General features: G+C 44.5%; 1 protein-coding gene and 1 long non-coding RNA gene across 3 annotated transcripts in view; one reads left to right on the plus strand and one right to left on the minus strand.

Moving 5' to 3' along the window:
- Positions 1-1167: 1167 nt before the first annotated feature.
- Positions 1168-21707, minus strand: part of FGF1 (fibroblast growth factor 1) — a 102964-nt gene continuing 82424 nt past the window's right edge. For both annotated transcript variants that reach the window (XM_068536089.1, XM_068536088.1), the window contains 2 exons: positions 8704-8807; positions 1168-4491 (listed from right to left, as the gene is read on the minus strand). In XM_068536089.1, the coding sequence (XP_068392190.1) occupies positions 4297-4491; positions 8704-8807 (299 nt within the window). In that variant the 3' untranslated portion in view covers positions 1168-4296. The remainder of the gene's footprint in view (positions 4492-8703; positions 8808-21707) is intronic.
- Positions 12726-21707, plus strand: part of LOC137759634 (uncharacterized) — a 142006-nt gene continuing 133024 nt past the window's right edge. The window contains exon 1 of the long non-coding RNA XR_011073117.1: positions 12726-12759. This is a non-coding gene — a long non-coding RNA (uncharacterized lncRNA). The remainder of the gene's footprint in view (positions 12760-21707) is intronic.

Consider the following 21707-nt stretch of genomic DNA (forward strand, 5'->3'; position numbering starts at 1 on the left):
GCAAACCAGCTAAAAGAATTCACGATGCCCTCAGAACAGATGGTTCGTGGGTAACAGGATGTCCCCTTGTATTGTTTATTCAAGAACAGACCGTGCCTTTGAAAACACTAAAGTCATAATACAGGATCCTGGTAGGGTCTGGTCATCTTTGGGAAGAAGAATGGTTGCATTAAGCCAGTGTTTTTCAAACTGTGGTTGTGATTCTGAATGTCATGACCCCATTTAATTGATCTTTGACCAGCCTCTTTTAGGGGAGTGTAATAGAAAAATCTCAGAGCATTTCATATATATAATTTTGTGACATTTTTTGGTTTCAGTTGTGTGTATGTTGAAGGTAATATATGTGCTAGGTTAGAAAATGGGATAGAAAAAATGTAGTTCTTACGGTCGCTCAAGCTCCAAAAAGTAAAAAAATACTGCCTTAGGCAACTTTAAAAAGAAAAGGAGGGATTGATGGTGACATGTAATTCGTTGAGTGAGCAAACACCGCCCAACTGTTTTTTATAGATGCATGTGCATATGTGAGCGTGCATGCATGCATATGTAAGTGTGTGCATATGTTTGCATGTGTGCGAGTGTGCATGTGTGTGATCTGATTCTGCCCCAATGTCTAGGCAATAGTGTACTTCCTCCTAAGAATAAGAAGTCATAAGATTCGGGAGTTTATTTGAGGAGATGTTTTTTAATGTGATAATAATTTCAGAAAATCTGATGGGCAAACCTCTAGCCCCACATCAAGGTTCTGGAGATGCAAGAGATGCACCTCTTGCCATTGACTTAAAATTGTAAATAAGTCCTTAAAATTCTTTTCAGGTCACTGTGTCTTTGCCGAAGCGCAAGCTGGTCAGCTTTACAATAGTAGCATAATTTCATAGGCTACAGATGAAGAAATAGTGTCAGCTGAGTTAGTTATGGCCCTTAGCTCTTCAGGGGGCAAGCTTCCTGAATATATTTCCCTAATGGATCCCTAGAAAAGCACCATGATTGCCTTAGGTTTCTTAACAGAATGAAAACTGTTCTTCCTATCAGCCTTCAAAATTTCCTATCTGGTAACAAGCTAAGTGTAGAAAACCAAGCAGCCACACCTCAGGGATGCTGGCTAAGTCCTTCAATAGGAAGATGAGACATAATGATGCTCAATAAGTCAGAGAGACATTATCCCCTATAAGTGGAACATTTATTAATATTTTTAAGGTGTAAAAAAAAGAGAGAGTGATGTAAAATGACAGGCATCTTCCTCTTCAGAGGTCTGCTTTGTAGCCCAGGAACTTGGTAGATTTGAGCAGTATGTTCTACAAGGCTGAGGGCCTGGGCTCTGTCTCCAACACAAAGCAAGGACCCTGATCTTCAGTGACATGTGATGTTCCAGTCAGTTTTTTGTATAAGTCCACACTGTTGGCCGTAGGAGGCTTTAATGATCACCCCTTCCAAGGAAACAGATCTCCACCACCTCCACCACCACATTGAAAACAATCCAAAAGCATATACGTTCCTGATGCTTTGTACAGAATGTCAGGCAATTCGTAACAGTGGGCCTGCAACTGCAAATGAATCCACACGAGAGGCATCTGATGGGCAGATGCCTCCAGGACTTTCTCAAGGGAGAGGGAGAGCAACAGGAATGCTCCATGTTTGAGGAACGAGAACATGTTCAAAACGGAGCAGGCAGCTGCCACTGACTCTCTTCTTACGAGATCGGACAGCCTTTTCTTCCTGATTTGAAAGTGGTCCCCCTGAACTGACACGGTTCTGCAGTTGAAATGTTAGGTTTACCTTGCCATGTCCTCTGACACTTCCATAGAGGTTTATCTTACACTGGGGGTTGCTAATTCTTCCAAAACCTTGGTTTCTGGGACTTGTTGTTTATTCAGCAGGAACCTACAAAGTCTCTGTTTTTACTTGACTGAAAGAAATGAATCCTCAGCATCTTGCGTCATAAATATAATGCCCTGGGAGAGAATACAGCAGCAAACCAGACAGACAAGGTTCCCAGGAGCCCCAGGACCCAGTAAAACGCCTGGCACACCGTTGGCACTTACATATTCATTGAACAGATACACGAATAGCGACTGGGCTGAGGTTGTCAAGGTCACAGTAGTATTTCCTCTCAATGCCTGGGGTCTCTGCAACCACAGACTTCCATCTCATCTGTTAGCCACAGCTTTCATTTTTTTTGGCCAATGTTATACTTGAATTTGATTCATACACTAAAAATTATGGACCATTATAAATATCTTGGATTTCCTCTGTGGGTACCTTTTTCTGGCCAAATCTTCCTAGTCAAGAGATGTCAAGCCACACTGCACTATTCCCAACTTGCCTGCAAAGATTTACTAAAATAAAGTCAAATTGTCTCATCCAAGTTACAGAAACAAAAAAAAGTTATGAAACGTTTTGCTGTACAAATGCAGAATGATATAACTGTAGCGTTAACTTGTTTCAGTTCCTCAGTTGTAGTATCACACTGAACTTTCACAAATTGTCATTTTTCTTCCCTTCAAAATAGTTCAGCTACTAAGGAATTACCTTTCAATTAATAATTACTGCAATTCATTATGAAACATGAGCTAGCGTTCTCATCAGTTTTTTAAAGCACAATTATATCATTGCTTAAGAATCCCCATTTGCAAAGGAAAATTTATAACAGCACAGTGGAAAACAAAGAAAAATCTCATTTTCTAAGGTAAATGTAGTCTAAGTAGTAGATAATTGAGGAGCTTATATATCATATCCTATTATTATCATTCTCAGTGGCTGAATGCTAATCAGTTTAACTGCCTTTGAGCTATATATTTTTAAATGTGCCTAAAAGGTATAGTCTCACAGTAAATTTAAATGGCTTATTAAAGGCCTTTACATGGCAACAGTATCATGTCAGAGATGAATGGTGTTTCTAATTTGCTAGCCACTTGGGTCAAGTTTACTTTAAGCAGGAAGCGTATTTATATAAGTAACCGTCACACAAATGGCGTCTTGGGAAAAGCTGTTTGTGAGGGTTTAACATTTTTGAAGTATGCTTTTGTATATCTTCTAAATGGGCATTTTACAGGCATTGGGCCAAAGTGCCTTAAACCCCGACTCCTTAACTCAGGCATAACTGCTGACGCTGGCTGAGTGTGGGAAGATCTGTGGGACATGCGTTTTTAAGGGTGTGGCCAGGGAGGGTCGGGGTTTGAGCCCCCTTCATTTGAATAACGCTTTTAGGGACTTTGCTACTTAGAGTACGGGGGCTGGGGAGAGGCAGCAGCGTCTACAGCACCTGGGAGCTTGTAAGAAATGGGAAAACTCTACCGCAGACCCGCTGAACCAGAACCTGCAGTCAAACAAGATGCCCATATGATTTGTAAGCACTGCCCCAGGACCCCAAAGCCTCCGCTTTCTGGTGGCCAAGCACAGGTCATGGCGTCCCTTTCTCTTTCCTTCTCACTTCTAGAATCATCCTCTTTGGAGGATAATGTCCCCTCAGCCCACGTTTCCCTTTCTCATCACTCCCACACCCACTCCCCAGACCCAAATGAATGTCCCAGTACCCAGCGTCCTGGCTTTTATCAAGAACCTAGTTCTTTTCGCCTCCTGACATCATCCAGGGGCTTGCTGCTGCCCAATAACCTTGGGGAAGTCAAGGCGTTGTAACGACTCCCAAGGCTGTGCCTTCATTCTGCTCTCCTGTGCCTGAGCCTCTCAGCCTTCCTTCATTGCGCACTGAGATCCCATCCTTCTAAGCTGCCCACTAGAATCCAGTCAGTCTCCCCTTGCCATTTGAATCCCTTCTGTTCCTGAGAGGGGATGTATTCATCCCTGTTTCCACTCAAGGAAAGCTGCCTTCCTCTAACGTAGCCATAGCTTCTCTGCTAATAATTGTGGGGGATTGAAAGGATGAAAGGGAGTCGTGCCAGATACTCAGGGGACTTGCGGGCAGGGTTTATACTCTGTAGAGGGAATTGCATGCAGTTACAACCCACTTGGCAGTCCTCTGCTCGCACTTCATTTGGCTCCACCCGTGCATTAAGAGGCTCAGCCTGCAGCAGATGCCCAGAGGCAACTGGACTTCCAAACCAGACCCAGACTGGCCAGCGAGTTGGCCCCTAAAAGCCATTTGGTCCCTCGGTTCCAAACTGTGCCAGGGTGAAGGGCTTTACAAAAAAAAGTGAACTGGGCGTTTAGAAGCACGTTACAAGTTTAGGCTCTGTGGGCCAGGGGTTAGCGCAGCCAATGGTCAAGGGTACAATTTGGGGTCAACTGGGTGAGGACCCCTTCGGGCTCCTCTGGAGTGATCAGTACCCAGAACAGATTTCTTTAATCAGAGGAGACTGGCAGGGGGAGAAACAAGATTGCTTTCTGGCCGTAGTGAGTCCGAGGACCGCGTTTGCAGCTTCCGTTCTTCTTGAGACCAACGAACCAATTCTTTTCTGCATGCTTCTTGGATGCGTAGGTGTTGTAATGGTTCTCCTCCAACCTTTCCAGGAACAAACATTCCTCATTGGGTGTCTGCTAAAAAAAATAAAACCAGGAAAGAGTAGAATAATTAGTGAGTGGTTTTAGATCGGGTTCCTCTGTTTACTGGCTGTGTGACCTTGGGCAAATTAGTGAGGCTCTCTGTGCTTCGGTTTCTTCTTCAGTGACATTGGGAAAATAACGGAACCTATCTCTGAGGATAGAAATGACAACTTGGAACAGGACCCAGTACATAATGAGCCTTCAAGGTACATCTGCTATTATGTAAGCTCCCCTCACATCTGCTCTGCTCAGGACCCTAGAGTCTCCCACTTGGGAAATCCTGAATGACTTTAAGTACCTTAAGGGCAGAGCTGGGTCTTTTGTCTCTGCGGAGGCCTGGTACCTAGGTTTGACCATGAGAAGCGTCCAAAATGGGTAGAACCCGACTGTGATGCAGTGGGGCATTCTTAAGTTTGGTCTTGAAGAATAAATGAAAACCTACCAATTATACTTTACACCCTGGTGATTTTCACCAACAGTATCAGGGTTTTACTTTAGTGTTGTTGTATGAACATAAATGCTTGCATAAAATGTGTCCTAAGCATAAAACATGTCCTGGAACTTAAAGGATTTTCTTTTCAGTGAGAATAGCTTTTTTTTTTTTTTGGCTACTTATCAAAAGAATGGTACTTGTAAAAAATAAAAAATCACAACTTTACTTTAAAAAAAGAAAGAAAAAAGAAAAAATCACCCCAAAGCGCACCCACCCAGATATAGGCACCTGTTAAGAGTTGATGAACATCCTTCTGTACCTCTTTATGTATGAGCACACAGAGAGACATAGATAGGGCCATATCGATAGAAACTTAGGGTATTATCAAAATGGCATACTATGTAAACATAGTATAAACCTATGAAAACATATTTAATCTCACTAGCAAGAAGATGCAAATTCAAAAATGATTTAACATATGTTGGCTATAATATCTGCAAAGAGCAAAAAGATTTACAAGTCTTAGTATTGGGGAGAGCGTGGGAAATAGTCACTGTCAGACACTGTTGGTGAGATAAGTTGGTGGAAACTTTGTGAGGGGACTTTGACAATATATATCAAAATTTAAAATATGCATTACCCTTGACTCAGGGATTTCACTTCTAGGAACTGACCCTTATGAGATAGTGGTATTTTCAAGGATGTTCTTTGAAGTATTGGCTATAATGGTGACATATTGGAAACAACGTAAATACCCATGGAAAGGTGATTGGTTAAGTGGATAGCGGTACATCCATACAGTGGGATCCAATGCAACTGTAAATTTATTAAGTTGGATAGATAGTTAAAACATATTAAATAGTGCAATTACATTGAAAATATCTACCAACAGTTACTTCTTTACTAAAATTCATCTGTTAGAGTGGGAGGAATCCCAGTTCTTTTCCCTTTCTGTTTGTCAAGATTCTAGAATACATTTATTATATTTGGGTATAAAACAGGAGTATTAAAATACATATGCTGTGTATGGACTTTGCTCCAATTCCAAGTCATGTGATCTCTATATTACCTCTTCACCCATAGTGGTTGGTGAGTCCCTTTCTGGTGGTTTCCAGTCCTATTGTTTATTCTCTATTTGTGGCATGTTTGTCTGTTAGACTGTCAGTCCTACTGAGGGAAGAGATGGAATCTTGTCAGCCTTGTGTCTCCCCCCAAGACAAAGAATTTTGCAAATAATAGGTGCACACCAGCTAGGTGATGAATGTAATCTGATTCTTGAGTTCATGTAAAGTATTCAAAAAAGTTACGTTTGATTAGGAAGGAACTACGTAACAGGAAGTATTCTGCCCCTTTTTCATCTGTAGTCTAGTGCAGTGACAACTGGGTGAGACACTTCAGATCATTTTGGAACAAGATGGGACATAGATGTAACATTTAATTAGGTGACTCCGTTGCCTCTAGAGGAACTCATCCAGACATTATTGTTCGATGCACGTTGTCAAGGGTGGGAGGAGGTAGGCAGTTTTGGACCTGGGTGGGTTGCCCACTCTCCTGCAGGGAGGAGTCACCCCATGACACCGCTCAGTGGGCGTCAGGCCTGTGTTCTGTGACGAAGCTCGGGGCGGCCACGTCCCCCACCTGATGTGTCTATTACACTAGAGCAGTTGACACACAGAATGGCTGAGTCACAGGCTGAGTCAGCAGGCCAAATTGGATATGCTCTATCTGTGCCTCATCCAGGATTTGTCAGTGTTTACTGTGCACTTCGTGCAATGCCACAGGCCTGGGGATTAACAGTTGATTCATGCCTATTGTTTTAATTAATTTCTTTTTTATATTTAGCATGCTTTTTCCCAATTACATAGGTGACAGATACCAATTGTAAAAAATTTGGAAAATACAGAAAGGCATTCATGTATTATAAAATCAGCCATTTACCACTCCCAAAGATAAATATATTAATGTTTTAGAGCCTTTCAAACTTATTTTTTTTAAATAAATATGTCCTTTCCACACACACGAATTTGTATCAGGATGGATGAATACCTCAAACTGGTTAAGAGCATGAGGCAGAGCCCTGAGATATTTTAGAACTTATCTTTATCAATGGGGGAATATAAAAATTCTTAGGCATAATATATTAAGATCACCCTATGAATATTTCAGGTGAATCAGTGATGTCCAGGACTATGGTGGGAGAAGGGGGTGTCTGGAGCCTAGACGTGTCTGGATTTAGGGGAGTCTTTATCAAATTTTTTTACAAGTAAGAGAAGGTTATAATAAACATCAGAATTTATTTAAAGGAGGAAAAGCAATAAAATTGTAACATATAATGCAAGAAATAATGAGGGTAAGGGATTTGTAAACCGACTGCCTTCTAGCTGCCATTGCTACACCAGTGGACGGGTTCTGTGCGTTGTCTCTCTGACTCTTCTTAAGTATGTTAGTATGCGGTAATTACTATCCATTACTGTCCTCGTTTCACACAAGGTTCAGAGTAGGTGAGTAACGTGCCAAAGTGGCAGAGGCATGAGATTCATTTATGAGTCTGAGACTGAATGATTGATTGGCCTGTTGATTTTACTGCTGATTGGAAGGCCCGCCTGAAAAAAAAAGTCTACTCTCTATGTACCAGTCACTGCCTAGCTCCAAACCCTTTCAAGTTGTCCAAATCAATCCATATTTCAGCAAACAGCCTACAGGAACTACCTGTTCCTCTGATGGTCTCATCTCCTGAGCCCTAGTGGGCAGCATGAAAAAAAATAAACTTGTGTTCACATCCCAAACCCTGGCTGAGATTACAGCTTCAAGAGAGGGTTTCCTGTGTCCATTGCCACTTGGCAATTTGATGTAAGTTAAAGGGAGCCCCAAACTAAAATCCCACCTACTGGCTGCCTTTTGGTAGGCATCTTCATAAAAGGGAAGAAGGGGGTTTGGTGAAGCCTTAATGTTCAGTTGTTAGGCTACAGAGAAAGGACCATTGAAATCCAGAAATAATTTCAAAACCTGCAGCCATTGGCTTCAGCTCTCTTTCCATTCAAATCGTTTATCAGAGATACCAATAGGGACAAAATCAGATTGCCCCTATTCTCTTCTTTTCTCACAAAGATCAATATGTACCGAGTCAAACATATATAAAGCATTAACTAGGAGAGAAATGGAGCAGGATTTTAGCTACTGAATAAACTCTTGGACTTTGCTTCTCCAGGGCAAGGATGTGGCTTATTCATCTTTGCACCCGCTTAGTACCCAACTGTACTTGGACAACAGGAGGCGTTTGCTCAATGTTTGTTGAATTAAGTTATCAAACTTTTTATCCTTTTAGGTGACCCTTCCAGAATAAAAGGGCTATTTTCAAAGTTTTATGCATGAAATATCAACTGCTAGAGTCTGGGCTCTGCAATTTTTGTAAAAAGCCTTAAGAGACACACCTATATAGCCCATGGTAGATGCTCAAGAAACATTTTTGGAATGAATAATGAAGTGGGATTGGGTATTCTGGAGCGAGTGACTGGATGAGTTACTAAAACTTCAATCAATGTTTTTTCTCTTTGTCTATGTGATAATACGTTGGAGTATTTTGAGAGAATCCCGCAAGAAACGCTTTTATGTTTGTGCCTAAAATAAGGCAGGGTGGAGGGTGGGAATCCTGCTGGAAAAAATAATAAACAGAGACTAATTGATGCTTTATAGTTTGCATCACTCCATGTAACAAGATTTCTGGAAACCTCAAACCTTGGCCGAGTCTGGAAGCATGTCAGCCTCATACTTACTGAGCCGTACAAAAGCCCGTCGGTGTCCATGGCCAAGTACTGGCCAGTCTCCGTACTCTTTATATACACCTCCCCCACGCTTTCCGCACTGAGCTGCAGCTGAACTGAAATAAAAATAACACGAGCAAAAGTAAATAAACACTAAGCTTTTGCCGATAGGGCCTGGCGGCCAAGACAGTTAGCCACGGAAAATTGTGCTCATTCATCTCACAGAACCCTCAAGGATAAGCCTCAAATTAATCAAAACATAGAAATACAGTTCCTTTTTCTTTGCCCTCCAAAGAAAGCTGTCCGTTGGGAATCATGTTCTCGAGGGAAGGAGAGATGATGGCGGGCTCACCCACCCATCTGCCTTGTTCGTTACAACGTGACCCCACGTGCACTTTACAGGGCATGGTCACAGGAGGAAACGGCATTCACTTCCCGGGCTCCATCATCCCAGTGATCTTGGGGGTATCATAGAGTCGGCAGCCGGCCAGCCTGAGGGTGTTCAGCTTCAGTTATCAACCTGCTTTGGCAGGGGTACCTTTTGATGGCCCGGGCCTTCCTGGTATGGGAGCTTCTCGTGGACAGATCGTTATTTTTCAAAATCTGATAGTGTTATTTTCCTAGGTAGAAGAGGTTCCCAGGAAGTTAGATTGCTTGGCACATAAGAAACTCAGGGAACTCACCCACAATGAAGTTCAGTCAACCCCCAACCTCTGTGGCAACCCCACTGGGATACAGGCAGAGGGGAAACCCTGGCGTTTGAAAGGGAGAATGAAGCAGCCACCTGGGATGGGAATGGTGCTTCTTACCTGGGGATGATTTTGTTCTAGAGGGGACAGTTAGCCTAGCCATGTCTGGACACTTTTTTTAAAAATTTTTATTTATTTATTTATTTATTATTATTTTTATTTATGGCTGTGTTGGGTCTTCGTTTCTGTGCGAGGGCTTTCTCTAGTTGTGGCAAGTGGGGACCACTCTTCATCGCGGTGCGCAGGCCTCTCACTATCACGGCCTCTCTTGTTGCGGAGCACAGGCTCCAGACGCGCAGGCTCAGTAATTGTGGCTCACGGGCCTAGTTGCTCTGCGGCATGTGGGATCTTCCCAGACCAGGGCTCGAACCTGTGTCCCCTGCATTGGCAGGCAGATTCTCAACCACTGCGCCACCAGGGAAGCCCTGGACACTTTTTTGGTTTTCCCAGCTGGGGTGGGATGGTGCTACTGGCATCTAGTGAGTAGAAGCCAGGGATGGTGCTAAATAAACATCCTACAGCGCCCAGGCAAGCCCTTCACATCAAGGAATTATTCAGCTCAAAAAGTCAATAGTGCCGAGGTTGAGAAACACTGAAGTTGAGGGCGAGGACTGAGATACCCTGAGTTGCCCTCTTTCCATTTATACTGACTGATACTCCCATGGTGCCTTGCTCACTGCTGGATACCTCACTGGAGTCCCACTTGATAATTATTCATTTGTTCATCCTCCCCGGAGTGACTCTGGAGAGAGATGCTTTGACGGTTCCCATTTGGGAATTGAAATTAATTCTGGATTCTTCTGGAAAATTTCTTTGGTCGTAGCCATTGTTACGATAAGGAGTGAAGTCTAGACTGGGGACCAGTGAGCACCCAGTAGTTCTCTTGGAGTCAGCTGACCTCTCTAAGGGTTGACTTTGTCAAAGTTTGAGGCGCAAGGGGCGCTAGAAGGAATACAGGGCTTCGGTTGGCACTTCTAGACCCCTTATTGCTTTTCCTTGTTTTCATTTAATTTCTTAGAATCAGAAATATATTCCCATGTTTCAGACTTGGAAACATAGAAGAGGAGATGGTGAATGTCTTCTCCCACTCCTTCCAGCCTGCCACTCCCAACTGATGGGGGTACAGGACAGACAGGATCCTTGCCCTTCCTCTGGGGCACGTTCTCCTGGGGAGACAGAGACAAACGAGTAAACTCCTCTGAGACGTATTTTGAGTAGATCCTTCTAGAGAGATGTTATCCCTCCTGCCTTTTTTTTTTTTTTTTTTTTTCTACGCACATGGTGAGATACCATACAGTTCTATACCTTGCGTTTTTCGCTTAACAACTGACTGGAAATCTTTCCACTTCAGTAGTGAAGGAGTTACCTTCTTTTTGCCAGTTGAAGTGTGTTCCATTATGTGGCTGTACCATAATCATTTCACCACTTCCTTATTAATATGTCTGTATTTTCTCATTTCCCTCTGTTTTCCTTATCTTCTGATTCATCCTAAGGGTGATACATAGCTACATCACCCTTATTGAAGATGCAGTTCTCTTGTCCTTGGAAGTTTTAGGCACAGAAACTCAAGGCCTCCTCTGGCAAGTGGCGTTTGTTTAATCCACAGGAAGGAAAGCGGAAGCCACAGTCTCCTTTCCCACCGGTCTTCCTAACTCCGCTTAGCTCTGAGAGGTAGTCATGAGAGCACAGACCAGAGGCCTCCCCTCTCCAGCCTCGGGTCACTCCACGTGCTCCCTGAGTCATTGCTCCACCCCCTCCACTCCTTCCACACACTGAGCTCTCTCCTGCCTAAGGCTCTTGCACACGCTCTGCCCTCTGTCTGGTATCTCCTCTCCTCTAATAATCACAAAGATGGTCCTTTTCCTTCTGGCCTCAGCCTAAAACTCCCTCCTCAGAGAGGCCTTCCCCACCCAAGTGCCCCTCCACACTCTGCACGACAAGTCCTTTCAGCCGGGACCCCTGCCACCCTAGTCCCTGCATCATTGTCTTTCTCGGTCCCTGTTTGTTTCCTTCACGGCATTTTGTACGATGTGCACTTATTTTTATCGTTTAGGGCTTTACTCATTAATTTCTACCTCCCCAGGGGAATGCACACTTGGGAGAAAGGGCAGGAATCTTAGCTATCCTGTTCCTCCTTCAGTCTCCAGCGCCTCCCATAGTCCCCTGTGCTCCGGGTACAGACAGTATGCATTTGCTGAATGAATGATGTTAGGCTAATCGTTGCAGAGATGATTCTGTTGGCCCATCATCAGTAAGCTACGCGTTTTGAATTGTGTTTCCGATAATGCTTTGTGGAGTGAAGTAAGATGGGGACAAGTTGAGAGTTGTAAGGGTCAAGGCTGAGCTCTGCCACTGACCAGCAGGGTGACCTTGGCTAGGCTGTTTAACCTTCAGGCTGCAGTCTCCTTGTTAGTAAAATGGGAGTGGTTTGGATTCAGTCTCTAGAGTTTTTTCAGCTCTAACAGTCTAGGAATCATGTAAATACATTTAATAACAATGCTGTATACAATAGAGTATTATTTGGCCATAAAAAGGAACAAAGTACCGATGCATGCTGCAACATGGCTGAACCTTGAAAACATGCTAAGTGAAGAAGCCACTCACAAAGGACTACATATTGTATGATTCCATTTAAAAGAAATGTCCAGAATAGGCAAACCCATAGAGACAAGAAGTAGGTTAGTGGTAGCCAGGGGCTGAGGAGGGGCCTGGAGAGAGAAGGGGAAACTATGGTTAAGAGGTGTAGGGTTTCTTTTTGCGGTGATGAAAGTTGATTATAGAGATGGTTGCGCAAATCTCTGAATATAAAGAAACCACTGCATACTTTAAATGGGTGAATTGTAAGGTATGTGAATTTATCTCAATAAATTTTTTTTTTAATGCTCTGTATTTTCATTGGACTTTATGGTTTTCAGAGAACTTTCAACATATTTTGTATCAATTTCTCATCATAATCCTGTATATTTAAGAGAGACCAAAGGAGGGGAATAATCGTTTACTGATTACCTACAATGTGCCAGGCATCATGCTAGTTTCTATCTTGGTATAAAGAGTAAACAAAAGAGTTTGGACTACAGAAGCAAACTGCATGAATTCAGATTTTGGCTTGGCTATGTATTAGCTGTGTGATGATTGGGCATGGTATTTACCTCTATTTCCTTATCTATAATGATAGTATCTGCTTCATGGAATTGTGGGGTTTATTGATCTGATGCCTGGAATTGTCCAGTACGATTATTGTCATTTTTACTGTGTTTAGGTGACTTTATCACTCTTCACAGCATCCCTGGAGGAAGGTGGCACTGGCTCTGTCCTACAGGTAAGGAAACTGAAGTTTGGTAAGAGCATGTTTTACCAAACATTACATTTATAATCAGAGGCAAAACCACGACCAGAACCCAGACTCACCTATTTCAGGTATCCTACTTTTTCCTCTCTTTCGTACAATACCTTGAGCTCCAGTTATCAGGGAGATTGGTCCAAATCAAGCCATATTCACTTCCCTCCTTGGTCCCCCTTGTGTTCAAGATCAGACATGTACCAGATGGCAGATGACCATCCAGGATCCCGTTTCATAGCCGTAGAATTGAGTGATGTTAGTTGCCTGGGACTTTCTTTCCACCTACCATCCATATAAGTAGGTATTTAGTCAGACGCGTTATAGGTGCAACAGCAGTCCCAAAGGGCAAGTCCTTTTGGGTAATCCAGGAAAATCTTCTTAAACGGACGTTATTTTGTAGAGCAGTTTTGGGTTCACAGCAAAAATAAGGGGCAGGTGTAGAAATTTACCATATGCCCTCTCCCCCGCATGGGCATAGCCTCCCCATTATCATCATCCCCCACCAGAGCGATACAGTTGTTATAACTGATGAACCTACACTGACACACCATTATCACCAAGGAAGAGTTTTTTTTTAAAGCATTTCTGTCCTATGCCTTAAATAGTGCCCGTTTGTCTCTCTGTGGGGCTAAGTAGAGTTGACTTTGCTGTCTGAGGAGTCCCGTCTTGGCTGTGTAAACGCCCCACGGAGGTAAACATGAAGCAGAGCTGCCTGGCACACGACTCAGTCCTCGGCCCTGAGCCCCAACACCAGGGCTGTGGCACTGGTGAGAGTTCGTCTCAAGAGTTTCCTCTGTAAATGTTATTTCTCCAGGATGTCCAAGTTTCATAGCTCATTTTCACTGGATTTCTTTCTGGCTGGGTTTCTTAAGCATATATCCTTCTGCAAGCAGAGCTGGCAGGAAGGAGTAACACCCAGCGCGTTGCTCGTGTAACTGACTAGGTGTCCAACTCCCTAGTGTGACTTCATTCCAGTTTTCCAAACCTACATCCTCCCGCGGCTGCTGCTGGGGGGTGGGAAGCAGAGCGAGTGAGAGAGGGGGGCTCAGAAAGAGAGGGAGGGCCTGGCCAGCAGCCTGGGCGGAAGCAGCAGCTCCTGCCTCCTGGAGCAAGCAGGGGGCTCAGGGAAAGCCACCCAGTCACCACGTTTTCATGCACCGGCCATCGTGTGCTGGGCGCTGTGCTCAGTGCCGGCAAGGTCCCTGCCTTCAGGGGCTGACACCCAATTAGGGATACAGACGACCCAGAGTGATCAAGCAGCACAGTAGCAAAAACCCCACTTGTTTTTGAGCTAAAAGCAAACTAAAGTGCAACTACAACAAAAACTCTCTATTTTTCTCTCTCTCTGTTTTCCCTTTCAAAGAAAAGCAGAAAATAATGTGCAGTGAAAGAAAGCAAATTGCAAAAGAATATTTATGGTAAATCCTCAATGAAATTTTTGTAAAAAACATAGAACAATGCGCATAGCTCATGAATAGATAGGGAGTAAAAGATAAAAATGTGCACTCGATTCAGACCAAATGCATAGCAGTGGCTGCTCTGGAGAGGACGAGAAGGATTGAGGCTGGGGAGGGGAGTGGAAGGAACTTTCCCTTCATCCTAACTCTTCATTTCTTTAAAAACACAATTCTGAGGTAAGAACAGCCAGGTGATAACAGTGGTTCACTTTGGATGGTGGGGCTGCTGCTGTTTTCGTACTTTTGGGGGGTGGAGGGGGTGGGGGGTAGTTGATGTGTAAAGCCTGGTTCTTGGTTGGTGGGCAGACACTCAGTTTCTTGCTGCTGCAGACCCCTGCGGTGCTCTATGACCCAGTGCAGGCTTGGCCTCAGGTACCATGTAGACCTGAACATAGGTATCTGCAAAAGGTGCGTCTTCTTAAGGGCAGACAGGGAACCAGGAAAGCTGGTGAAGGGCCACTAAAGCCACACCTGCTCTGTTCATTTTCTTCTTCCAGCACCTTCCACCAGGTTAGCACCCAGCGCACAGAGGGGGAGCACCTCTTCCCTCCCATACGGGGAATTTAGGACTTGCTCTCTATGAGCGGGAAGGTCAGTGGCTCTGTAGCATCCCAAGGATGAAGGAGCGAGTACTTCTTGAAAAACGAGACAAATCATTTAGCTCTCAGGGGACTCAGTGTCCCCTAGTTCTGAAATGCGGACAGCGACTTTTGACTGAGCAGAAGAAATGGAAAGCAATTTTTAAAAAGGTATTTTAGTGATAGATACAAGTTTCTTAGAGAAATTCAAACTTATAAAGCACTGCAGGAAGGCTGGAGGCGTTTGCCTGGTGGATTTGTAACCATAGTGTCCCCAGTGGAATCCAGTCCTGCTCCGTTTCTAGGAATGCACTAGGCTGTGCTGGTTTGGGAATAGCTGATTTAACAAAAGTAAATGTCAGATAACTGAAATGTACCAAATCACCTCTGCAGACCCTGCTCCTGCTTCATCCTTTGGACCCTCATCCTTTGGACGCCTTCATGCGCCTTTACTCAGGGGAACCTATGTAAGGAGGAATCCAGGGCTTTGAGTGGATATGCTGGTCCCCGACTAGATGTTCTTCCTTTTTTCCTGAGGAATTATAAGCCGGTATCTCTGGCTTTCTCTTCTGCTCCTCAAACCCTTCCATTAGCTATTAATAGTAGTTTATTCACAGTAAGACACATGATCCCTTACTTTCCAAGGACAGAAAGAAGGAACAGGAGTTAGGAGGCTGCCAGTGGCAAGAGACATGAGCCTTGGGCACCATCCTAGTATCTTCCTGTCCTGCCCTAGGAATTTTTACAGATAAGATTACAGCGGGGTGCGTTCAGCGGGATGAACGCCTGCGGACGGAGGTTCTGCTTCTGCAGCGTGTTCCTCCGTGGCCTTTAGAAGAGGCCTGCTTTCCACCTCTGCTCTCCAAAGAGAAGCCAAGAGAGATTACGTGCCTGGTTTATTCTGGGTTGGAGACTTCCCGTCCTTTGCCGTGTTTACCCAAAATGAGGTCAGCCTCATTCAGAACTCCGTGAGGTTGTTTTATGTCAGTGGCATTTATAATTAAAATGTAGCCACAAGCCGGGCGCCGTAAAACATTAGAGAAAGACGGAGTAGAAATAAAATGGAGTTTGTGGAAAAAAAAAGTTCCAGTGGTTTGGAATAGGCACACACGCACATATATGTATACACACACACGCACACGAAAAAGACTTTTCTTAGAATGTGTGAAGGTGTCTGCTTCTCCTTTAGGGTCTGAAAAAGGTGCCTGGGAAATTTTGATATAGTCCATGGACTGTGTGATAGTTAAAAAAAAGTTTACCTGGAAAAACCCCTTCTGTATAAGCAGATAAGGGACGGGTGGGGAGGAGAGGGAGGGAGGCCTTTGGCATGGCATCCCGCGAGGGAGAGCGTTCCTGCCTGAAGACTAGCCCCTCTTTCTGATGCCTGGCAGCCTGGCCCGGCTCTGCCCACCGTGGTCCTCTGAAAAGCTGTTTTAACTTTTGGCCCAAGCTGATGGGGAGCACAGTGCCTTCACCATTAGGTGCCGAGTGGTAGCAGAATGGGAGTCCGGACTGCCCCCAGAACTAGGGGCAGGAGGGATTCACTGAAGGGAAGGAGCCTACCCTTTCTAAAGGGCTGCAGAGTAGGGTTCTTGGGACCAGTGAACTCCTCTACTGCCTTTAGGATGTGGTTTGATTTATAAATATTTGATTGGCACACACTTTGCTCAGGAACATTTCCATTTGTGTGGTGAGCGGTGCCGGTAATCCTGCTCCCCGTGCAGCCCTCCTACGTGCCTGGCGAGGCGAGGGGGTGCGCGCCGCAGGAGGGGCTGCAGGTTTGGGGTGCTCGTGAGCATTTTCCTATCCTTCAGTTACTGTTCCGGTTATGAATCCCGTCCAGGAATAAGTCACGGCCCCCTTAGGCAGAGAGGGAACTCCAGCAGGAAGAGCAGAATCAGGCATGGAGCTCCTCCTTGCTTTGCCCAAGACAGCTTGCCGTGCGGAGGGGTCAGACAGGGCAGGGCTTGTGGGGCTGGCGCCTGGGCATGAGGTACCTACATGCCAGGCCTTGAGAGCTCCAAGCCTGGACAGTCCCGGAGACGCTGAGATGGAGGGAGCTAGTGTAGCATTTGCCTAACTCAACAGACTCCCAAGATCATATGGTTAGATAAGGAGGGCCGAGCAAGCCTCAGGATGATGATGATGATGATAAATTCCATGTTCCAAGCACTTATCATGTGCCTGGCAGGGTGTTACACACTTTCACAAACTACCACACTTAAAATTGCTACTTTTCTATGAGGGTGGGTACTGTTGCCATCCTTGTTTTTAGAATGAGGAAGCTGAGGCACGTGGAGGAAAAGTAACTTCCCCGAGGTTACAGGAAACCAGTAAGCAGCAGTGATGGGCCCCGCACCTACACCCATCTGACCCACACAGTGGACTGTGTGAATTCAGCAGGTTTATTTGATCAGTGTGCGGGATGCATGGCTGTGGTGTTGGTGTCGGGGGTGGTAGTGGGCCATGGAGAGAGTCCTGGAAGATGCAGCTGTGGGTCGGTGCCAGGTTTCCCAGTTACTGGCTGGTGCCAGGCCCTGTGTTCACAGGGTTAGTTCACAGGGCAATTAGTTATGAATGATAATTAATAACCTCACAGGATTGTGGCTAAGAGGAAATGAAAGAGTCTAGTGCAGTGCTTGGCATGTATCAGGTGCTCGATAGATATTTGTGGAATATATTGTTGAATTTGAATTTACCTGCCACCAACACAGTTCATTAACTCATCAAATTAATATTTCTTGAGCATGATTCCCAGCTGCCAGGCAATGTGCTAGACACACAAATTGCAGTGTTGAGCTGTAGGAGACAAAGTGCCCGTCCTCAGGGAGCCCAGTGAGGGAGAGAACCATTAAATAATCGCACAAGTAAATGTGAAGTGATAACCCCAAGGAGGGCTGCCTGGTCCACGAGGCACTCCTCAAACGCCCTGTGTCTGAGATGGAACAGGTCCTGTTTCCCTGCCCCTGTTCCTCCTCCAGGAGCCTCCCTCTCCTGGTGACATGACCATTTACTAGCCTCCCCAGGTCGAGCCCTAGGAGTCAGCATGCAGCTTCTCACACCCTGCCCCCAATGCCCCTTCTCGCAGTCTGCAGCTCTCCTCTGTCATCCTGCCTGGCCTTCCTGGTATGGCAAAGTAACAAACATCCACAGTCTGCATTGCTCATTTCCTACAGCAGTGATTTGAGCCATTGTAAAGGGGTGAACCAAAAACATCTTCTCGGGCTTCCCTGGTGGCGCAGTGGTTGAGAGTCTGCCTGCCAATGCAGGGGACACCGGTTCGAGCCCTGGTCTGGGAAGATCCCACATGCCGTGGAGCAACTAGGCCCGAGAGCCACAACTACTGAGCCTGCGCGTCTGGAGCCTGTGCTCCGCAACAAGAGAGGCCGCGATAGTGAGAGGCCTGCGCACTGCGATGAAGAGTGGCCCCCACTTGCCGCAACTAGAGAAAGCCCTCGCACAGAAATGAAGACCCAACACAGCCATATACTAAATTAAAAAAAAAAAAAAAAAGTTCAAAAACGTCTTGTCTGCAGGCCAGAAATTCCCACCAGTGGAGACCTTTGACTCAGGTCTACATTACAGCAGCCCATACACAGTCATCCATCGTAGTTTATACCACTCCAAGCAAGGCCTTGTGTTAGGTTCTAGGAAACTGATTCTCTTGGAGGTAGGAAGAGGACAAATTTTTGAAAACTTCCCTATCTTGCCCAGGGCAGATCAACTGGCTGGGCACAAAGAAAAGCTGTGGGTAAGACCTTCAAGGTGGTGGAGGAGTAAGATGTGGAGATCGTCTTCCTCCCCACAAATACATCAAAAATGCATCTACATGTGGAACAACTCCTACAGAACACCTACTGAACGCTGGCAGAAGACCTCAGACTTGTAAAAGAAGAAGTAAAACTGGGACTTCCCTGGTGGTACAGTGGTTAAGAATCTGCCTGTCAATGCGGGGGGACACGGGTTCGATCCCTGGTCCGGGAAGATCCCACATGCCGTGGAGCAACTAAGCCCCTGCGCCACAACTACTGAGCCTGTGCTCTAGATCCCGTGTGCCACAACTACTGAAGCCCGCGCGCCTAGAGCCCACGCTCCACAACAAGAGAAGCCACCACAATGAGAAGCCTGTGCACCGCAATGAAGAGCAGCCCCCGCTTGCTGCAACTAGAGAAAGCCCACAGGCAGCAATGAAGACCCAACGTAGCCAAAAAAAAAAAAAAAAAAGTAAAACTGTCACTGTTTGCAGATGACATAATACTATACATAGAGAATCCTATACATAGAGAATCCTAAACATGCTACCAGAAAACTGCTAGAGCTAATCAATGAATTTGGTAGAGTAGCAGGATACAAAATTAATGCACAGAAATCTCTAGCATCCTTATACACTAATGATGAAAAATCTGAAAGAGAATTTAAGGAAACACTCCCATTTGCCTTTGCAACAAAAAGAGTAAAATACCTAGGAATAAACCTACGTAAGGAGACAAAAGACCTGTATGCAGAAAACTATAAGACACTGATGAAAGAAATTAAAGGTGATACAGACAGATGGAGAGATATACCATGTTCTTGAATTGGAAGAATCAACATTGTGAAAATGACTATACTACCCAAAGCAATCCACAGATTCACTGCATTCCCTATCAAACAAACTACCAGTGGAATTTTTCACAGAACTAGAACAAAAAATTGCACAATTTGTATGGAAACACAAAAGATCCCGAATAGCCAAAGCAATCTTGGGAAAGAAAAACGGAACTGAAGGAATCAGGCTCCCGGACTTCAGACTATACAAAGCTACAGTAATCAAGACAGTATGGTACTGGCACAAAAACAGAAATATAGATCAATGGAACAGGATAGAAAGCCCAGAGATAAACCCACGCACATATGGTCACCTTATCTTTGATAAAGAAGGCAAGAGCATACACTGGAGAAAAGACAGCCTCTTCAGTAAGTGGTGTTGGGAAAACTGGACAGTTACATCTAAAAGAAGGAAATTAGAATGCTCCCTAACACCATACACAAAAATAAACTCAAAATGGATTAAAGACCTAAATGTAAGGCCAGACACTACCAAACTCTTAGAGGAAAACATAGGCAGAACACTCTATGACATAAATCACAGCAAGATCCTTTTTGATCCCCACCTCCTAGAGAAATGGAAATAACAAAAATAAATAAATGGGACCTAATGAAACTTAAAAGCTTTTGCACAGCAAAGGAAACCATAAGACGAAAAGACAACCCTCAGAATGGGAGAAAATATTTGCAAATGAAGCAACTGACAAAGTATTAATCTCCAAAATACACAAGCAGCTCATGCAGCTCAATATCAAAAAAACAAACAACCCAATCCAAAAATGGGCAGAAGACCTAAAATAGACATTTCTCCAAAGAAGATATACAGATTGCCAACAAACACATGAAAGGATGCTCAACATCACTAATCATTAGAGAAATGCAAATCAAAACTACAATGAGGTATCACCTCACACCAGTCAGAATGGGCATCATCAAAAAATCTACAAACAATAAATGCTGGAGAGGGTGTGGAGAAAAGGGAACCCTCTTGCACTGTTGGTGGGAATGTAAATTGATACAGCCACTATGGAGAACAGTATGGAGGTTCCTTAAAAAACTAAAAATAGAACTACCATATGACCCAGCAATCCCACTACTGGGCATATACCCTAAGGAAACCATAGTTCAGAAAGAGTCATGTACTGCAATGTTCATTGCAGCTCTATTTACAATAGCCAGGACATGGAAGCAACCTAAGTGTCCATTGACAGATGAATGGATAAAGAAGATGTGGCACATATATACAATGGAATATCACTCAGCCATAAAAAGAAATGAAACTGAGTTATTTGTAGTGAGGTGGATGGACCTAGAGTCTGTCATACAGAGTGAAGTAAGTCAGAAAGAGAAAAACAAATACTGTATGCTAACACGTATATATGGAATCTTAAAAAAAAAAAAAAAAAAAGGTTCTGAAGAACCTAGGGGCAGGACAGGAATAAAGATGCAGACATAGAGAATGGACTTGAGGACATGGGGAGGGGGAAGGGTAAGCTGGGACGAAGTGAGAGAGTGGCATGGACATATATACACTACCAAATGTAAAATAGATAGCTAGTGGGAAGCAGCTGCATAGCACAGGGAGATCAGCTCCTTGCTTTGTGACCACCTAGAGGGGTGGGATAGGGAGGGTGGGAGGGAGACGCAAGAGGGAGGAGATACGGGGATGTATGTATACGTACAGCGGATTCACTTTGTTATACAGCAGAAACTAACACACCATTGTAAAGCAGTTATACACCAATAAAGATGTTTAAAAAAATAAAGTAAAATTAAAAAAAAAAGGAAAAGCTGTGAAAGTAGATTTTTTGTGTTTTTGCCTTGTAGAGCTGGAAGGCGTACAGTTCTACCTTGCATAATTTATGTAGATTTACCTAAATATTTGATTGGCTTTTAGAAATATTCTTCCTGAAGGAAGTCTTGGAGTGTGGCTCTCTACTTGTCACCGTGGTCTCCAGTGATGCTCAAACTAATGATCAAAGAATAGAAACCATTCCCTCACCAGGCTGTGCCAACCACTCAGGGATCATCCACTCCATGCCTGCCCAGGTTGATTCTGTTTCTGAAGAAACTTGAAATTCAGGAGGATTGTGGCAGTACCATCACTGGGCAGTAGAGGGCAACAGAACCACATTTACAGGCCGCATCCATGGTAGGAAGGGAGTCCTCTGGGCTGCAGGATCTCATAAGAGTTTTCAGCTTTGTCAGGCACACACAGGTGAGGAAACTGAGCCTCAGTGTTTTCCCCCAAGATGAGATAGCTGGGAACGCTGGAGACTTTTACATTGCTAGACAAGAGAGAATG

Source organism: Eschrichtius robustus, chromosome 2 (assembly GCF_028021215.1).
Source record: "Eschrichtius robustus isolate mEscRob2 chromosome 2, mEscRob2.pri, whole genome shotgun sequence".
Classification (NCBI taxonomy): Eukaryota; Metazoa; Chordata; class Mammalia; order Artiodactyla; family Eschrichtiidae; genus Eschrichtius; species Eschrichtius robustus.